Genomic DNA, 20,854 nt, shown 5'->3' on the forward strand with positions numbered 1-20,854 from the left:
AGTTAAATTAACAACTGCAGATTTTGAATCCAGCTTTCTTTTTTATTCATGAAAAACACACACTGCAAGTTACTTCCCTCCAAAAAAAAAAGTTAAATTAACAACTGCAGATTTTGAATCCAGCTTTCTTTTCTATTCATGAAAAACACACACTGCAAGTTACTTCCCTCCAAAAAAAAAAAAAGTTAAATTAACAACTGCAGATTTTGAATCCAGCTTTCTTCTTTATTCATGAAAACTACACACTGCAAGTTACTTCCCTCCAAAAAAAAAAAAGTTAAATTAACAACTGCAGATTTTGAATCCAGCTTTCTTTTTTATTCATGAAAAACACACACTGCAAGTTACTTCCCTCCAAAAAAAAAAAAAAGTTAAATTAACAACTGCAGATTTTGAATCCAGCTTTCTTTTTTATTCATGAAAAACACACACTGCAAGTTACTTCCCTCCAAAAAAAAAAAAAAAAGTTAAATTAACAACTGCAGATTTTGAATCCAGCTTTCTTCTTTATTCATGAAAACTACACACTGCAAGTTACTTCCCTCCAATTACCCAGAGGCTGATTTTGTGTTAAATCTTTGCAGAAATGTGAATAGCTTAATTTTTTTTTATTACAGTTGTCTTTGTTTTCCATAAAACCTAAGTTTTTACTTCAAAAAAGGCTACTGAGGCAAAGAAAACCAGAACCATTGAACAAGTCACGTTAGAAGCTTTGCAACTGCAGTGTTAATAGTTGCTTTAAAAACATACCCCTGGAACAAAATTGCATTAATATTATATCATCAACCTATTTCCTCCCCCCACCAAACCAAGATTTTTCTTGCAAAGAAGTTATCATTCAGATTCTGGTTAGTTTATTATTATTATTATTTTTTTTTTTTTTAATTCTGTGAAGTTTGGTTTTCACAGAACTAAAACCTCCTAGATGATAACACTGAGCATCTTTCCTTCTTACTGTGTATTTATTAACTTCAAATGAGAAAGCTTTTGGATTCAGATTTTTCACTAATTGATGTTCATAAAATTTTAGTAATGTAGAACTTAGTAAAGTAGAATTTAGTAATTTTAGTAAAGTAGAGTTTAGTAATGTTACAGGTTTTACGAGCTAAGATGTGGTTTCTTCTTGGGCGATGTTTCATCTCCTTCATCTTTTTCTTCATCATCTGGATCATTCTTTAAGCCAACCGTGCTGCTACTGCTCTGGCTACTCGTTTCATTAGCACCACCAGCAGAAGGGGATGAACTGATTTTGTAGCTCCCAGAAGATGTTCTTTTAGGAAGATCTACCTTGTCTTCATTTTCTTTTGGGTTTTTAGTCTCCATAAACTTATCATAAGGATCTGGAAAATCATCTTCCAATGGTGGCATAACTGCTTCTTCTTCCTTTGAATCTTCTTTAATACACATTTTTTCCTTCTTCTCCAAGACTCTGATTCCTCTGCAGAGTATTTGACTATACAGTATAGTATGTAAATTCTTCCAAATTTGATTTTGTTGATCTTTTTCTTCATCATATCTGATCTTCAATCCTTTGAATGTCTGAACATATTCAATCGATTCAAGTGTTTTATAAAACTTCTCAACTATATGTATAACAAGAGATTTGATATTTTCCACTCTTATATATTCAAACAGCTCAATAACAGCTGAATTCAACATATTGTACCGAGTCCCGTTTTTCAGAAAAGCATTTACAACTGGCTCAAAAAGATTTCCCTTGATGATGTAATAATTGTAAAGTTCATCTTTAAGGCCAATCATCCCTCTCATAAAGCGAAGAGCAGACAGAGTCAGGAAAGTGTGCTTTGAACTCATCAAGATCAAGACTCTTCTTAGCAAGTCATTGCTCAAAATATAGTTTTTTATGTAATATGTGTGATGTTGCACACAAAATGTGAGCAGCTCCAAAATTAAAGAAAGCAGCCCTGCTGTTTGATAATTATTGGGGCTGTTTTTGTCAGCTCCAACTACATTATCCCCTTCACATATATTTTCTGAAGTGATGGCAAAAAGTGGTGCTATGAAGTTCTGTATACAATGCTTGTAGAAGAAATATAGAAACTCACTTCTTTCGCATTTACTAGGTGTTGACAGCATATTTTCAGGATGGATTAGAGCACGAAGAAGTTCCATTAAATGAATAGCACCTCCCAGCTCAGGATCAGTGTCACAGATCATTTGCTCACTTATTAAGTTAATGAAAAGGTTACCATCTACACTCTGCTGGGCTTCTTCCATTATAAATTCTCGGATCATGGATGGACTGCACTCTACTAGATAAGTAAGTATATCGGTAGCAGCTGATCGCATCTGCAAATCCTTCCTGCTCAACACGGTTTTCAGAACAGGAAGAATTCCCAAATGCGTCAATGTTTTGAAGAGGGCATCGTTGTCCGGAGGCTGTAATGTCTGCGAAAATTTACAGAATTCCTTGAAGAAAAATAGCAACTCGCGCTGTTTATCATCATCTATAGTCTCGTTCCTTAGCTGCACAAAAACTTCAGACAAAAAGTTGTCATCTTCGTGCAGCATGCGGACTATCTGGACCTTGTTGAGGAAAATAAAAGTTTTAAGACTAGAAAGAAAATTCTCTTCAAACATGGATGGTATCGGCATAAGGATGTCGTGAATGTACTGTACCCTATAGGTCTGATGTATCTTTTGCGTAAGTTCACAGTCCGTTATTGGTACAACTTCCTTGAACTTCGCATGTTGAGTCAAGAATTCCCTATGCCTTTTCGGCTGAGCCATTGCAGGGTCATATTCGAGGCATCCCACCACATCCATGATACACTCATCAGAAAACATGATCTCAAACAGAGATGTCTTGTTAAGGAATAAGATGCCTTTAATAATTTCATACAAATGGTGTAAACCTTCAGTGTCCCCTTGGTCTTCACAAGTGTGGAACAGCTGCAGCAAATTTTTAATATAGTTCCCATTTTCTAAGATCAGAGCCAGTCTTTCCTTATGGATAGGTAAAGGTAAAGCGAGAATCGAGGAAACAAAGTCATCAATATCTTCAAGTTTACCGACTTCACAGCTAGGCAAGTCAAACACATCAGCAGTTTCGAGTATGTCATCAAACTGATCTGATTCATCTAAGAGGTCTTGTGTGATACGGACAGATGGATCTTTACCTTGAACTCGGCAAATGTCTTCCCAGATCTGCTGACAACCTTCGGCATCCTGGAAACTTAAAGCCATACCGTGGCCCTCCGCTTCTGACCAAACAATCAGCGTTTCCTGTTGCCTCTGGTACGGCGTATTCGAATTGATCTTCGACTCCAGGATTAGCGCCTCACTGGAATCCGACTGAACTAGCAGACACACGCTCTGGAGATGCTCCACGTAAGTCGAAGAGATGTGCCCGGTGCCTAGGTCATCCCATTGTTGATCTCGGTTCAGGGAGTAGAGTTTCACGCGACATTTGTCCGCCATGGCGCTTTCTGCCATCTTCTCGGCAGCGGTGGCGTCCGCGTGTGAGGTGGCTGGCTCGCGCCTGCCCAGAATCAACGGCTATTGCCGTCGTTGGAGCAGCGACGACGGTAGCCGAGGTGGCCGGTTAGGAAAATCACAGTAGAAGATGGCGGAGAAATAGCGGTCGCGAAGCTGGCAGTTACGGAGGTCTGTAGTGTTCGGAGTCCTGCCTCCTCTCGCTTTCATCTTATGTTCGCCTTTCTCCGTTTTGTTCTCGCATATTTCTTCTTAATGTGGGTTTAAATCGTGAGTCTGCTCACGGTCGTCTAGGAAAGCCTCGATTATGACAGTATTCTTACGATTCTCCCAGGATTCTACCCCAAAGGAACGTTCTGTACGTGTCGAGGCAGTTGCCCCCGATACTATGTAGAGGCTTAGTGATTAGAGCAAAGCACTGTTCTAGCATAAAAGCTTTCGTCCCTCAGAAACATTTTCACTTATCAGGTGTGCGGGGATTTAGGACTTGAGACAAAAGAAAGTTAATCGCTTATGTCCTGACCAGTTCAACACCTGACATCCGTGTTGAGGCTCCCGCCCCACCCCCGACCCCCGACCCCAGAACAGAAGCGGGAGCCAAGTGAAGTGTACCCTATTAACAATAATCAGAGATCTGTAGGTGCGTCTTCTCCATAAGGTTTGGCCTATGTATCTGTCATTCACTTACCACGCCCCCCCCCCCCCCGCCATTGGGGGAGGATCTTGTTCCCGGATGGAGTTGGTTGGCAACTTTTACTCTGTTCAGTTCGGCCTAAAGCGCCGCCGTCTTTGGCGCAATGGGAAAAACTTTTTCCAATCTATAACCCCACTCCTCGTTCTTAGAGAAATGGGCCAGAGGGAAACTGGGTTGAAATTAGCTAAGAGCGAGTAATGAACATCACAGGTCAATTGTTTCAGTTCTTTTCTTGATCATTACAGTGATAAGAACCACAACTATGTAATATTACTTGAGGGCTTATTGTTATTACCAAGAAAGGTAATAACATAATTGATCAAATATAGCACTTTAGTACTTATTATGTTCAAGACACTGTGACAAGAACTTTTATATCTTTTTGTACTTAATTTTCATAATCACCTAGTGATATAGGAGTCTTAAGGGTCCTTCTAAGATCAGGGAGAAAACTTAGAGAAGTTAAATAAATCGCCAAAGGTCACACTCCTAATAAGTTGAGAAACTCTGATTTGAATACATGTCTTTCTGATTCCAAAATTGGTTTTCTCAGCCATTGAACTATGCTAGCCCCTTCTTTTCTTGGCCTTCATTACATTTTATTTCACATTCCTTCCATCTATATAATTTGTAATCAACATAAAATTATCGAGACGATGAAAGTCACGCACTTCCTTCTTTAGATCCACATCTGTGTATAGCCAACCAAAAAATAGAAGCTTGTATATGGGAACTTTGTTAAATATAATTTTAATGGTAACCAAGTTGATTTTTGATGTAGCAGCAACTTCTGCAGTTTTCTTTAATTTTTTTTTTCCAAACATTAACCCTGTTATTGCAAGGGAAAAACAGAATTGGGCCATATCAAGCACATTTGGATTTGATGAGTACTGTTTGTAACGGTCACTTCATTTTACATGGCATTGGAAATGCGTGACAGTTCTTAAGTGGAGCACAGAAAAAAACGTTTTCACATACCTCTCTTGCAGTGTCGCCTCTAGGAGATTATAGTACAGCATTATTCCCTGGGACAGGACAGCCAGAACACTTGGAAAATTGAATGGAAATGACAATCATTTCCTGAGAAAATTCAAATCAATGCCAGCCAGGATACTGCTGGTTTAGAAACCTTTACAAATCATTAATAATACTTAAACATAAGAATTAATAAGTGCCTAATACAAACACTGATATATGTACTCACTAGTTTAAAATTCCTGTCTGATTTCAACGAGAGAATATGCAAATTGTAATAACAATCATGACATGCATGCTAATGGTCCAATTTTTTTTCTCTGCCATGGTTATATTAAAGTTTCTATCGGAATCAATTATAATACTGTCAGTTGTCTGAATATGCCCTCAGGTTTCATTCTCTGAGAGGCATTCTGCACAAACCTATGTGTTCTCACAATTTTATCACAGGGAGTTTCCCTTAGGCCAATTAAGGCCCCTTTATCTTAATTAGGTTAACGAGAATCTCTTTACAGTCTAAAAGAGCCTCAAGTCCAAATTTCTTACTGCTATTTCTGCATTAGATTCTTTCAGTTCCTGTCTTATTTGGTTTGGGAAGTAGAACAAAGCCCTTTTTTTTGCTCTAGTAGTTCTAGCTACCTAAGATTATCATTATTTTGTTGTTTTACAGAGAGGACGGTGATATGCATAAACAAATGCCATATTCTAAGAGCTGCATAAGTCTCTTTTATAGGCATTATTTATATTTTATTTAACCCTGAGACAGTAGTAGCCTGAGGAAGATATTACTACCATATTACAGAGGAAAAACACTTGAAACTCCAAAGCTGAATCATACATCTGGTTCAGACTCTGCTGTAAGTGATATTGCTGGGATTTGAAAGTAGGCCTGTATCCTTCCAACCCTCCACTTTACCAGTCCCAAAATGCACAGCGTTCTCTTAGGCTATGCATAAATTGTTATAGCAGATATTTGTAATAATTGTGATTTTTTTTATCCCAACTGTCACTGCTATTTGATTTTTCTCTGTTTTATTTTGTGAAGGAAAATCATTGAAGCCAGTTCAAACTTAAAATAGATTTAGGGGCACCTGGGTGGCTCAGTCAGTTAAGTGTCCAACTTCGGCTCAGGTCATGATCTTGTGGTCCATGAGTTCGAGCCCCGCGTTGGGCTCTGTGCTGAAAGCTCAGAGCCTGGAGCCTGCTTCAGATTCTGTGTCTCCCCCTCTCTCTGCCCGTCCCCTGCTCACTCTCTCTCTCTCTCTCTCTCTCTCAAAAATAAATAAACATTAAAAAATTTTTAAAAATAGGTAGATTTAATGTTAAGACTCTGGATCCCTCTTCTGTTTCAGATACCTGTCTCTCTCATATTCCTCCCTGTGACCTGAAGGTAGTAAGAAGTAGTTCTTGATGACTCTGCCCTGAAAATAGTTTTAGATAGGGATCTTGTAATTCATCCATATTTTATGAGTACTAAGAGCTTAAATTTTATATTTCTCCTAGTTATTTTAGAAAATGACAAAGGAATGAGTCTACATTTCTGAATTTTAGGATAGGCCACATGTATATATGTAGAACATTTAGATATCTAAATATTCTATCTATAAGAAGAGAGAACATTTCACCGTGAGAAGAGCAAGGTGATTTTTAATTTTATGAAATAGCATTAAAATAGAATTTTTCAAATGCTCTAAAATTTTCAACTTCAAAACCGTTAGTGAAAAAAAAAAAAAAACACATGCATGTTCTCTACAAGTTCCCCAGGTAACTTATTCACTGGCATGTTGCCTTTTTTTGGCTACTATCATCTCTGATTTGGAAATCTGTAATAGTCTCCCCTGGATTCTGCCTTTTCCTCCAATTACTAGATTCTCAACACAGTAGCTAGAGAAGACTCATTTAAAACATACTGTATTCCCCTCCTCCTCTCCTGAAAATCAATGTGTTTCTGCCTTACTTAGAATAAAAGCCAAAGTTCTAACTATGGTTTATGAGTCCTGGCCCCCTTGACCTATCTGAGCTCTTCCCTTAATAGTTAGTCTCTGTCTCCCTTAGTTTGGTCCAGCCACAGTAGCCATCTTGCTCTGTCAGAAGCACACCACGCACACTCCTGCCACAGGGCCTTTGCACCTGTCTTTTCTTCTACTTGGAACACTGGTTCTCAATATCTACAGGCTCACACCCTCACTTCATTAAACAATTTACTCAAATGCCCCTTTCTTCCAGTGAGACCTTCCCTAAGCACCTTTTTAAAATTGCAGAGACCCTCTACCCTAACCCATCCATCTGTTTACTTTGATATATCTTTTCTCCATATCACTTAGCATCATCTGAATATTTTGTACTTCATTTATTCCATTTTCTGCAACCAGACTGTCAGCTGTTTGAGAGCTATGATTTATCCGGTCTTTTTTCTCACTGCTGTGTGCCTAGTGTGCTACTATATCAGCCATAGGGCGTGATATAGTAGTTTCTCAACAATTATTTATTGAATAAATACATAAATGAATACATATTATTTCTAGGATGATTTCCAATAATCCATTTATTTAATCTTCACAAAGTTATGAGTTATGTTTAGGCCCCAGTCCATACATGGGGGATAAAACAATGAATTTGAAATTTATTTCTAGGTCTTTTATGGAATAAATAGTTTTAACCGGAGATATTTCTAGTTTATGGGTTACATCTGGCATTTTCCCTGCTGCCCCAGTCCCACTCTTCTGGATAGTTTTCTTCTCATTGATGGTGACCAAGGAAGCACTAGTCTCCTGTTTTAGACTTTTAACTGCACGAAAAACTAGTTTCTTGAATAAGCTGGATGTTTGCCTCCGTGTTGTGTCAAATGTTGCTTCCCCAACCCTGTGCTGAGTCACGGCTTTTCCATCAACTCTCAGGTATTGAAAGAACCTTAATTTTCTAATATTAAAATTTCCACTGCATTTTAAGTTTCGTTTTGATTCATATCTTGTCTAAAACAAGTCCATGGCCAAGCCTAGAGTCAAGAGATCAGGACGTATGCCCCGCTAAGCGGGGTGGGGGGGGATCATAGCAAAATTACATGGCAAAGGGAGTGGCTGGAAGGAAGGATGCAGCACTGGGGACATTGGTGCAGTCTTCCACAAGCTTGAACAAAACAGTTATAACTCAGAACTTGAATGGGCAAGGAGGGATATATGGTCACCCTGTATAAAGAATGTTAGGATGTGTGGATATTTAAAACCTTTTATTCTCAGCTGCAGACATCATCCTGTAATGTGTGCATGGCAGCAGTACCAGCAATTATCTTCCCAGTGCTCAGAGGTAAGAACCATTTTAAGTATTTTTTGGATCCACAGGCAGTTTCTATTAGCACTAGCACATTTTCCACTGAGTGCTTGGCTTGCTTGGAAGCTTCAAATCTTTTGCTCATACCACATGGAATTAAAGGAGGAAGAAAGTGGTGGTCACTGGTGGGAGTGGGGGGAGCAAATGTTGTTCTCTTGACCTCGTGAACATTTTAGACTTTCAGTGCTGTGTTCTCCTCTTTTTCTTCCATTCCAATAGTTCTTCTAGACTCTGAGGTTTGTTTTAAATTGAATAATGCACAGATACCCTCCTCTTTATCCTGATAGATCATATTATTTCCTGTTCCTACCTAGATCTCCACAAATAACACTAGCTGACTTCTTATGAATCACCCTACAACCATGTTATCTAATAGCAATGAGCATAATGTGAAGTTAAAAACCGCTCAGTTTTTGCTTACAGATAGAAATCATCTTCATTTCTTCAGTATAGCACTAGATATATTTATATCATAAAATATAAATTTTCATTTTTTTAGGCAGCAATTGATTTCAGCTTAACATTTTTGCTTTAATTCCATTAACAGTTAAAGGAGTGCCTTGAATGCATTTGATTTTTTGTTGAGATAACTAGATTGAGTTAGAAAAAAAATAGTGCTTTCATGATAAGGGAAAATCATAAACACCTTGGGTATTGGTTTTGGATATGTTTCTACTTGAAGTGTGAAGATCTGGTTCACTCCTCCTGAAAAATAACCTTCTGTGTTTTGTTACCGCTAGGGGACCTTCTGCCACCTTCTCAGGCTGGAGTGCTGCCACGGAGTGTAGGAATGTCTTTTTGAATCACATGCTGTCATCATTTAGAAAAAGGTAAAACTTTTGTTTACAGTTACTTAAAAGAATAATTTTAAAAACCTCTTAAGTTAGCAAATTTCTTTATCAGATATGTAAGTGATATATGCAGCATCATGTAAGACAAACATAGAAAGGTTTTTGTAATCAACGTGTGTTGCATAACTTCTTATGTACAGTGACTGCATCGTTCTCCTGTGTCTCAGATGGCTCTTAGTTGTTATATTTCCCATGAAACTTGATCTTATAGAGTGAACTTTGGTAAAGGTCCCTTGCCTTACGAACTCCTACGTTTGCGTTGGTTTGTTTGTACGATCGGTTTGTTGGTTACTACGAGTACGGTAGTTGTTGTCTACCCACTAGATGCCACTGGCATCTCTCCCCAAGTTGAGACAATTGTCTCAAGTTGTTTCAGATGTCTCAAATGTCCCCAGACAGTGCCAGCTGTCCCCCCGGGGGCAAAATCATTCTCAGTTGAGATCAGCTACTAGTAAGTATTTTCCGTTCTTATCATTTGCTAAGTGTTTAAAAATGCACAAAGTAGTTCAAAGAGGACACATTTTGTGGCCCCCTCTTTTCCTGTCTGATATAGTAAAACCAGCTTATTTGAACTTTCCCCACCCAAGATTTCTATTAACCAGGATTTCTGCACATTTATAGTGAAACAATAAGTGACGTTTATTATCAGACCTCTCTCCAAGATAATAATTATGTGACTGCATCATTTTAGCAACCACCTTCCTTGTCTCTCTCAGGTCCCTCCCTGCAGCACCCAGTGTTTTCACATTCCCTTCTGCAAGTCCAGGCCCTTTAGCATCACACAGGGCCTCACCTCTTCACACTCATTTTGAGTACATCTCCCCCACCTTGCACCAACTCACTGGCCTTCTTGAATATTTCTGGCCCATGTAAAGCCTCTGTTCTTGCTATTTCCACTGATTAAAACCCCATGCCCCTGTATTTCCATGTCCCCCTCATCATCATTCACATTGCATCTCAAAAGACATTCCCTCTGAAAGTACTTCTTTGCCCACACAATCTAAGACAACACCCTCCTTTCCTCTCATTCTAACATCACCCTATTTTTGCTTCTCAGTAGAACTTTCACAATCTAGAACTGCCGCATCATTTGTTTACTTTTATTGTCTTATTCTACTCCCACCCCACCAAAGGCAAAGATGAATCCAGGCTAGTCTTATTCTCCCCTAGAAGACAATATGCATTCAGCAAATATTTGGTGAAGGAGCTCTTGAAAGAACGCGTAAAATCGCTTTTTCTACATTCCAGAGACACGGCTACCATTTGTAAGAAGTCATCTCATTAAACGGATCTTCACTGAGATATCATCACCTGTCACTGGGTCTGTATTTTAGCCCTCCTTGAAGTTCATAGTCAACTCTCCTTCTTATCTACATTTGCTAGTCTAACTCTCAACATTTTCTCCTCAACATTAACATTACACTCCAGTTATCTTTTGGCAAGACATTTCATCTAAAACTTCACCAAAAGAATAGGTACCAACTCAAGGCTCACCTTCCATTTTCAAGCAGCCTTATTCATATGTTTAGCAATTTCCGCCTCCCTCTTCCATCTCAGAAAAAGGAGTGAGCCTTCTCTTCTTCACCTCTTAACCTGTACTCTGTATGTTACACCCTTTCTGGCCTCCTGAAACCTTTTGTGTCATAAATTATTCCTTCTATGACTTTGGTCTTTAAACTCTGCCTAGGAATAATTTCTTTCTCCCTTCAATTAAATGTGCTCCATTTTCTTCTATCTTAAAATAGTCAAACAGATTCTCAAAAACAAGAATCACATCCATAACTTTAACAATAATGCTGATAGTACCCTAAAACAAGAGTAAAAATATTTGTTAGGTTCACTGCTATATTCCCAAGGTCTAGAAAAGAGCCTGGTGCATAGCCGGCATGCAATGTGAATATTCGTTCATCAGCCAGCTGTTAACAGTTGCCAGTGTTCCCTCTGTGTGGCATGCACCATTCTAAGTACTCCACAGGTGCTCTCAATCCTCTTAATACAGATGATATCATCATTAGTTTCACTTTACTGATACAGAAACTGGGGTATAGCAATAAGTACGGATAAAATAAGTAATAAAATAAAATAAGTAACTTATTGAAGGTCATGGATGCCTTGCTCTCTTAATCTAGTCATGTTATCTCTCAATTATAAATAGATAGTTGTACCTGTAGCAAGACATGGATGGATGGATAGATCGAAATTTACACGTGTGTGTATCTCTATTTCTATCTATAGAAATGTATATATATATATATACACACATATACATTTCCATCTATATCTATCTCATGTATGTATCTCTATCTCTATCTCTATCTCTATCTCTATCTCTATCTCTATTAAATAATGTTCAGCCTTAGAATGCGTATACTACATTATAAAAAGAATTAAGTAAGTCCCTTGTCATTTTATTAAAATCTATTACTTTAGTATGTGGTTTCACATACCAGATTTTTTTGAGTTCTTTCCTAAACTACTTTCTGCATGAAGATAATGAGGTTAACAAACTTGCCCAAGTTTCAACAGTAAGTAAACATTCAGAGTTTAGATTTGAACCCTACTAGTCACACTCAAGAATCTGTACTTAAGTTCTTTGCTACACAGCACGTCACTAGTCTCATTTCCTTTTCTTTAAATAGATACTGAAGCTACATTATAAATATACATTATAAAATCACAAGGTTAGGATCTTTTTTTTAATGTTTATTTATTCTTGAGACAGAGAGAGAGACAGAGTGCGAGTGGGGGAGAGAGAGGCAGAGAAAGAGGGAGACACAGAATCCAAAGCAGGCTCCAGGCTCTGAGCCGTCAGCACAGAGCCCAAAGCAGGGCTCAAACTCACAAACTGCAAGATCATGAGCTGAGCTGAAGTCAGACACAACCGACTGAGCCACCCAGGTGCCCTGCACAAGGTTAGGATATTAAGTGTCTGGGGACAAGCAAATGTATGTCTCTATAGCTCCCTTCACATCCCTTACCCCTCTCTTTTTCTCCTTAATGGAAAGCATAGAGGACAATTAGATATCGTGTGCTTCTACTTGGTTATCTCTCCCCCTTACAAGTACTTGCCCCTCAAATAGAAACATTCCTATCCTATTTATGATTTTTGCTCTAAATAGAGAAAAACTAATTCTCTTATTTTCTCACGCTTGTGATGTTTTACTTGAACTTGCCTTTAGCAATATCTTGCCCCTTTCACTTTTTACACATTCTTCCCCTTTCCAAATGTCTTTTTGTTGTTGTTGTTGTTCTTTCTGTATTTCTTTCCACTCTGGAGTCTCAAAGGATCTTTGTAAACATAGGTTTTTATAGCCATTTGTCTCTTTTATTGTTCAGTAGGATTATTCTTTGGAATAATTACATTATGGAGCCTGTCATTAATTTCCCAAGCTCTATCTCGTTTAATGCAGTTGTATACAGAGAAGCCCTTTTAAAATCTTCCAATTGAGGTTATTTAATTGATACCTATCTTCTCTCCCCACCCCACACAAGCACATGCTATCCACAGTTAGAATTGTGCTACTTAAACTGGCTTTATTATACTGAGCAGCTTTTTGTTTTGCTTTAATTTTAAAGATCTCTAGGTAAGGAGAGAACTTTCACAAACAGTATTTGCTAGTATCATTCAGATTGCACCAGTGGGATACTTTTTTTGCCTTTTTTCTCAAATAAGCCTTCCTGTTTTAATTTCTTCCTATTCTCTGTTCACTGACCGAGGCAGAGAATGGGGGTTTATATATGGTGAATTGCGTTCTCTCCTCTGAAGGTACGTTCCAGTCTTCTTCAGGCCAAACACACCTGACCTTACCACTGCACTTATGATCTCTTTTGTAACTGACTGTTAATCTGACTTTTTTGTTGCATTTTCTCTCTTCATAACAACTACTTGCAGTTGCATGTCTCAGAGAGGAATATCATTCTAATAGAGGACAATTCTAAATATCTTTAAAGAATTCTCCATTATTCTAAAATTATACCTATCTAATTATCCAGTCTGCATGTCATGTGTACTTATGTTGCCTTCGGCAATATAAGCCTGTGTTTCACTTTAATTCAACAATGGAAGAAACGAGAGGAAGGATATGCCTTTTTTGCAATATTCTTGAGGTTGCTCTGGGCACATACTTACAGGACTCTTTGCCATTTATTAAGAATAATCAGCAAAGAAAAGCAAAGAAAAATGATAAGGCATATCCATTCTCTAGGGCTTTAATGTTCAGGCTCAATTGGAGTCTCGAGGGTATTTTAACACCTAAGGCCTCTGACTATAAATCTGTCCCTCAGGTCTTTTCAGTTATTTCAGGGAAGTGTCAGTTGCTCACGGTACAAGAAGCAATTATCCCCACGCAGAAAATAGTTCAAGGAAAGACAGGAAGGAACCTAGTTAGTGAAACAAGGTACTGAAAGAAGAAAACTTACAAAGAAAATAAAAGAGCATACTGAAAAAAGTACAATGATATATATTTACTGTTTATAGTCACAAGATAAATATAGATGCAGTGGCATATAGCTATATTCATCTACATCTATATTTGCACCTATATTTGTACGTCTCCTACATAGGCACGCATATCTGGTCTGTGCCTGAGAGGATGCAGACCTGGTGAGTAAGAGCTCAAACACAAAATTCGATACCTCAAGTGGAAACTGGGGCTCTGCCAGGCACCAGTCATGTGACATGGACAGGAACACCTACTATGTGTGGCCTTCAATTTATGCATCTCTCAAGTGGAGCCATTAACCACTTCATTTGGTTGTTATGGGATTAAAAGTGGTAACAGGTATAAGACACTTAGACCCACGCCCGGTGAAGTTATTATTTAAACATGTCGGTTCATTTAAAAATCTCCTACCTGAACAAAAACAAAAAAGTGTTCTTCAACATACTTCACTCTCTTCTAAGGGGGATGGGTCCAAGAAACTGAAAGCTTTTTGTTGTTGTTGGCCAAGTGGCTAGGTGGTAAATGCAAATTTATTACGACTTGGACACATTGCCAAAAGCAAAGAGTGAGTGGTTGAGAGCCCTGATGGAGCTACATAAGACACATGCAGTCCGTCTCCCTGCTTCCCTGGCCCGGGGAGTTGTCTGAGGTGAAGGGGGCCAAAGAGAACCTCAGAGAAAGGGGGGGGGGCAGGATTCACTCCCTGTTTGGGAGGCTTTGGAGGAAGGGCTGGTCTAAGGCGCGTTTTAAAGTGAGAGTGAGTGGTGTGTAATGGGGGTTCTCCTCAGGAGCCGCCCCCGCCCCCACAGCCTCTGGGTAATCTTGCCCTTTCTTAATACCCTTGCTTGTAATTGGTTTTCTTGTGAAAAGAGTTCAAGTTGCTCAGTTTCACTCACAGCTTGAGTCCAGGGCAGAGTCAGGCTGTGCAGTCTCATCTCTCCATGGGTTACTACTTAAACAAAAGGACTTTAAATTGCTGAGCACACTAATATCATGACACCCACTTCCCTTAGAGGTAAGTACTGTACCCTGAGTTGTGCAATTTTCTACAATGACATTTTGATCACCAAAGTCAAATTTCCCAAATCACGTACAGTTTCTCTAGTTACCACCTCACTTTTCAAAATTTCTAAATTTTGCTAGATTTTTCCAGTCTAGAGCCAATTTATATTTGAAGATATTTTTATACATTTCGTATAAAGTAACATTCATCTTCAAGGGTCTAACAGTTGTGCAAAATTCATTTTCCCCTATGAATGTTAAAGAGCACAGCTCAGGAGCTAAGCAAACATATGTGGCTCAGAATATTCAGAGGATTATTTCAGGATTTATTTTGGATTGTTAGTGTGTCACTTGGGTAAGTGACTAACTCCTGTTTTTGCCTCAGTTTCCTTTGTGATGGGACTGGAATGATGTTAAGACTTCTCCTTTGAGACTGGACCTGGGAAATAAAATTTAAAGTATGTTTTTCACCTAAGTTTTACCATATAAGTGCTGAAAATATCAGAGAACGAATTTCATGCTTAACTAACAAAATTAATTGCAGAAGTATTTAAATGCAAACCAACACACTGTCAAAGACTAGACATTTAAAACTGGAACTGATATTTATGAAAGTTTAAATGAAGTTATTTCAAGTGTCCAATGAGTATTCATTGAGTACTTCCTATGAGCTAGGAAATTTCCTGAGGACTCAATGGTGAATGCTAAGATGGATATTCACCTTTAGCCCCTCTTGAATCTTCAGCCTTGAAAGGGAGACACTTGAACACCTGTAATGTAAGCACATCACAGGGCCACAGAAGACAACCTAGACACATCAGGGAGTCTTTCCAGAGAAAATGATGATTAAGTTGTATCTTGAAGTACAGTTAGGGTTATAGATGTGTGTGGGGGGGAGGAAGTGGCAAGGGGGCAAGAGCAGGATCACAGTTAGGAAGAAAAGCTGGTCCTAGGTCATGGAAATCATGTATAGTAAATAAACTTGAAAAGATGAACATGGCAGTATCATCTGTATCCTATCTGTGAGAATGGAGAAGGAAAGCAAACCAGAGATCCTAATAAAGAATGTTGCAGACCTCTCAGTGAGAGATGGTTGTGATCTGGACTGCAATTTTAGCAGTGAGGATAAGGAGAAGTTGATAAATTCACGAGACATTTAAAGGTTTTAATTAACACAACTTCCTGATTGATTAGAATGAGGGTGATCAGGGCAAGTGGAGACACAATAAAAAATAATTACCAACTTGGTAGATGGTGATGTCTTCCAATTAGAAAGAAGGTTGGGTTTAGGGTGAAAGATTAGTTTAGTTTGGATGAATTGAGGGTGGCATACTTATAGGACAGAATACCACAATAATATGGTTGAGAGTTATACAATGGTTATTTCATCTTTTTATTCTATTTATGTGGATGTGACACAGTGATGTTCTGCAGAGTGTTTGGAGGGACTTCAGAAATGATGAACCAACTATTTTCATGCCATAGAGCTAGCTATTCCATCAGAAAAGCTCAAGGTAACTGTCAAGGCCAAAGAGAGAGGTGTCAGTGCATAGTAATAAAGAACCACTGCGAAATTGACAAGTGAGATTAATTTTGCCACCTGTGCTTCTCTTTTCTTTGTGCAGCATTGCTTTTCTTTCTTTTCTAGGTTTGTCTCTGTTTAATTCCGTTCAAACTCTACCAATATAGAAACAGAGAAAACTGTGCTTCTAAGTTGCGATGGCAGAGTTGAGAATTACTGCTCTCCTCTTTCTTCTGCTGCCTGCATTTACTCACGAGGACAAGCTGAAAGTAGGTAACTCCTTGAAAGAAGGACGATGCATTGTTTTTGTCTCACCCTTAAATTCCTGGAAGTAATGTCAGACAAGAGCTGGAATTGTTTTCCCAGCTCTTCTGTCTTTCCTTTCCTAAAAAGTTGCAAGAGCATTATGTAGGACATAACCTCCTGCTTTTTCTGAGTATATTTAAAGTAACATGGTAATTGGTCTGCAGAGGTCTGGAATTTGGACTTCCTCGTTCTGAGAAGGAGCAAACAGAAATGATTCCAGGTAAAAATGGGGAAAAAAAGAAGCTAATTTTCAGTGCTTCTGTGTGTGTATGTGTGTGCATGTGCATACGTGTGTGTGTGTGTGTGTGTGTGTGTGTGTGTGTGTGTGTGTTTAGCTGCCTCGCTTGGACTTTGTTTTAACCTCTTTCTGTGCAGGGGTTTACCCAGTACTCTCTTCAGACCCAGTGTTCTTTAAACCCTTTTCCTAGAAGTCTCCCAAACCCATTTTGCCATCAAAACCTATCAGACACTATATTTTAGGTATATAGTGTATGGGGAAGGGGGGGGGTGGTGTCAGTGGGCGTTTAGCGATAAGGAATGTTAAACGACCCTATGTACAGTCATTCAAAGACAACTGGCAAGCCTAAAAACTGCTCCACATTTTAAACTTCAAGTAAGCCTTCTACAATAAATCTTTCAGTTATTTTTAGAATAAAAATGCCTAGAATGTGGATTGTTAGCTCACCGAGTAGGGATGTGTGGCCTGCTTGCAATGACCCCATTGATTTGAGTTCATTCCCAACTATGATTTTCGACGAATCTTTAGTCTCTTGTGTCCAATTCTGCTTTGCCATTCTCTTATTTTGGGGATAGATATTTTTAGACTTGATATCAAGAAAGGCAGGTTTTTTCCCCCTCAGTTATATACAGACCTTTAAATATTGTTAACCCTATACCTCCAAGTAAGACAGAAATTTTGAGCTAAAATAAAATATTAGCACCCACCTCTTCTTTTAACTGTTGCAGCTGTAATTACGGGGGAGGTACAAAATTAAAAGTCATTTTGAAAATGTAAATTTCCTCTTCTTATTTTTAAAGTATATACAAGCTGAAGAGTGTATTCATACATTAATAAGTGCTTTTTTTATTTGCCTGCTGAGAAGAGAAAGTTGACTTTTGCTAGAGTCACTTAATTCTTTAAGACTAATGAAATATCTGAAGGCATCTCTACTTCGTTTTAAGAGAAATAAATATAGGGTGTCTCACCCATAAAGAGTTAGGATTACATTTGCTTTCTTTGTGTGAAAGATACATAATTCATAAGCTAATGAGTTGTAAAGGTCTTCTCACAAGTAAAATTATATTATCACTCCCAAGAGTAAGATAGTCAAACTATTCTGTAATAACTTATTCCAGTTTGTTTTATCTTAACTTTTAAAACATAATCCCTTCTTTTTAATTTTGCCATTAAAAGAATGCCCAGATACAGAGGTGGGAGTTATTAGAGGGAAAGCAGACAGAAATCTTACATAATATTCATATATTTGTCTTTTGATTAAGAGGAAAGTTGTTAAAAAGTTAGGAATAAAAGCATTGACTATTTAACAGCTAAAGTAGAACTACCTTTAGATAACTTACATTTTCAAGAAGCTTATTTCCTTTTGCCTTTATGGCTTCATCCCTGTGGTACAGAGCCTTCTGTAATGACTTTCCTTGATCTTGCATTCTGGTGCTTATGCCTCTTTGTAACCCCCTTCATTTGCGTATGGGCTCAACCTAGTGACAGGCTTCTAACAAATGGAATATGGCAAAAGTGAGGGGACATTACTTCTAAGATAGAGCTATAAAAGACTGTGACTCTCCTCTCTCTCTCTCTCTCTCTCTCTCTCATTCTGGCACTCCCTCTGGCTTTTCTCTCTTGCTTGCTCTGATGAAACAAGATGCCTTATGGAGAGGCCTGTGTGGCAAGGAACAGAGGGTAGCCTGTGACCAACAGCCAACAAGAAACTGAAGCCCTTTGTCCAACAGCCCTTGAGGAACTGCATCCTTGTTACAACCATGTAAGTAAATTTGAAAGTAGATCCTTGCCCAATAGAGCTTTCTCATGAGATCACAGCCCTGTCCAGCACCTTGATCACAGCCTGCTAATCTCTGAGCCAGAGGGCACATGTAAACTGTATCTGGATTCCTGATGCATAGGTCTTATGAGCTGATAAATGTGTGTTGTTTTAAGGCACTAAGTTTTAGGATAATTTGCTATGGAGAAATAGGCAACTAATAAAATCCCAAATAAATATTCACTACTATACTGCATTTTATGTATTTACATTTCTATTGTATATAAATTATCAAAGCTCAGTGATGGCTGTTATGTAAATTAAACATTTATAAATATGGAACGTATATATAGTCCCAGAAGCCATTTTAAAATCAGACTGTTTTCATGGTGAATTTGCCACCAAAGAAAGAGGAAACATGATTTTGATTTTGATGGACAAGTAATTTTCTTCTCCAGTATAAGGTCCTGAGATTCATGATGGGTCATTAGAAGCATTTTGGGTGAGAAAATTTTTCTCTGCAAAAAGTTTACATTGCCTGGTCCCCTTCTTCTAAATAATAGTAGTGGGTCCCAGATATTGGGAAAATAAAAATATACCCAAAGAATTCCACATCCATCTGGAGAGGATCATATTGGTTCTAGATTAGAAGTGCAAAAAATTCTTGGGTGGGCTTCAGCCTATAAGCCCTGTCTCCAAAAAGTCAACGTAAAATGTGTGCTTATGTGCATCTTTCTGGTGAAAGGGTTCCTGACTTTCATAAGATATTTTTTAAAGGTTTTTAAAATTTTTTTAACGTTTATTTATTATTGAGAGACAGAGACAGAGCATGAGTGTGGGAGGGACAGAGAGAGGGGGAGACACAGAATCTGAAGCAGGCTCCAGGCTCCGAGCCATCAGCACAGAACCTGACATGGAGCTCGAACCCACAAACCGCAAGACCATGACCTGAGCTGAAGTCAGATGCTTAACCAACTGAGCCCCTCAGGTGCCCCGACTTTCATAAGATATTAAAAAAGCCTTGCGGTCCTCAAATATGTTTAGAATACCTGGGATACCAGGTATTACCAGACTAATTCTGTTATCGTGATTAAAAACATTGTTTTAAACATCATAAGAGTTAGTTGGTTGATTAAATAATTTTTATACTTACTCAACACATCTATCAAGGGCCATGCTAGGCAGTAGCATTACAACACTGAAAAGGCATTTGTGATTCCTCTCCTAAGGAGCTCGCACTTTAGTAGGAAGGCCAGATATTCATCATGGAGAGTTCTGGGAAGACAAATTAAAAAATGTTTGGAAGCACATAACTGGGTGTGTCAGTTATGTGCCTGTTTGTTTTCAGATCCTTTCTCTTCCCTCCCTTGCTCAATTTATATTAAGAAGGCTAATTCTGCAAAGAACATTGTGCAGCCTTCTCTGCCATCTGCTGTCTTCTTGGATTTGACTAATGGCAGGCATGGGCAGAAGATTGGAGAGAGAGGCCAGGATAACTCTCCCCTCTCTCTTTGCTTCAGGAGGGTCTCTCAGCAGTGGCTCTGTTTACTCCTTGCCTTTGGCTCCAACTGGATAGCTTCTACCTGTGTGGTTCAAGTATCCATTTGGTCGTTCCAACTCCTGACATCTGGTGACACTATTTCTTCCCTAGACTTTACTCCAGCTCTAGTCTAAACTTACCTGGTATGAGTTCTGTTTCCTAACTGGTCCCTGACTACTGCACTGGGACACTCAACCTGGTTAGGGAAGAGATGTGTCAAGCAGACTTTCCCTGAAGATGTCAGAGATCAGCTGAAGCTGGAAATATGAATATGTACTAACTAAGCCAAAATGGGGTAAGACAGGCAGGAAAACATTCCAGGAAAATTAAGTGCTTGTAATTTCCCACAACTTGAAGGTCAGTGTTGTTGAAGTTTTGGAAAGCTACGGGGAACATGGCATGAGATGAGGTACATAAAATACTAAATTTTACAGGGCTATAATCAATGTTAAGAAGTTTGGTCTTTATCATAAGAGCAATAGGAAACCTTTCATGGGTTTCTGAGCAAGTGGTTTTGAGCAATGAGGTGACATATTCCAATGTGTGTATTTTTAAAAGTTTTAATATGTGCAGAATAAATTAGGAAGGATTATAATTAGATCCTGGTACAAGAGACAGAAAGTAATTGTAGTAAAAGAGTGATGCTAGTTTGGGCAATGTTGTATAAAATCCTAAAACTCTTTAAAGTATTTTAGTGATCCTTTGGATGGGGGTTAAATCAGGTGAGGTAAGGGAGGTGACA

General features: G+C 38.5%; 1 protein-coding gene across 2 annotated transcripts; it reads right to left on the reverse strand.

Annotated features, from left to right (window-relative positions):
• Window positions 1–1,098: 1,098 nt before the first annotated feature.
• On the reverse strand, window positions 1,099–3,441 carry PPP4R3C (protein phosphatase 4 regulatory subunit 3C). Of its 2 annotated transcripts, XM_030306036.1 has the most exons (2): window positions 1,950–3,441; window positions 1,099–1,802 (listed from the first exon to the last, which is right to left on the reverse strand). In XM_030306036.1, exons 1-2 carry the CDS (start codon window positions 3,439–3,441, stop codon window positions 1,099–1,101), a joined length of 2,196 nt encoding a protein of 731 aa, XP_030161896.1. The 2 variants fall into 2 exon arrangements, with proteins under 2 accessions (XP_030161896.1, XP_030161895.1); XM_030306035.1 differs by having other exon boundaries at window positions 1,099–3,441.
• Window positions 3,442–20,854: the final 17,413 nt, after the last annotated feature.

Source organism: Lynx canadensis, chromosome X, assembly GCF_007474595.2.
Source record: "Lynx canadensis isolate LIC74 chromosome X, mLynCan4.pri.v2, whole genome shotgun sequence".
Classification (NCBI taxonomy): Eukaryota; Metazoa; Chordata; class Mammalia; order Carnivora; family Felidae; genus Lynx; species Lynx canadensis.

What these genes read in the sequence shown, in the direction of transcription:
- PPP4R3C (XM_030306035.1), bottom strand. Translation starts at nt 3,441, where the DNA reads ATGGCGGACAAATGTCGCGTGAAACTCTACTCCCTGAACCGAGATCAA.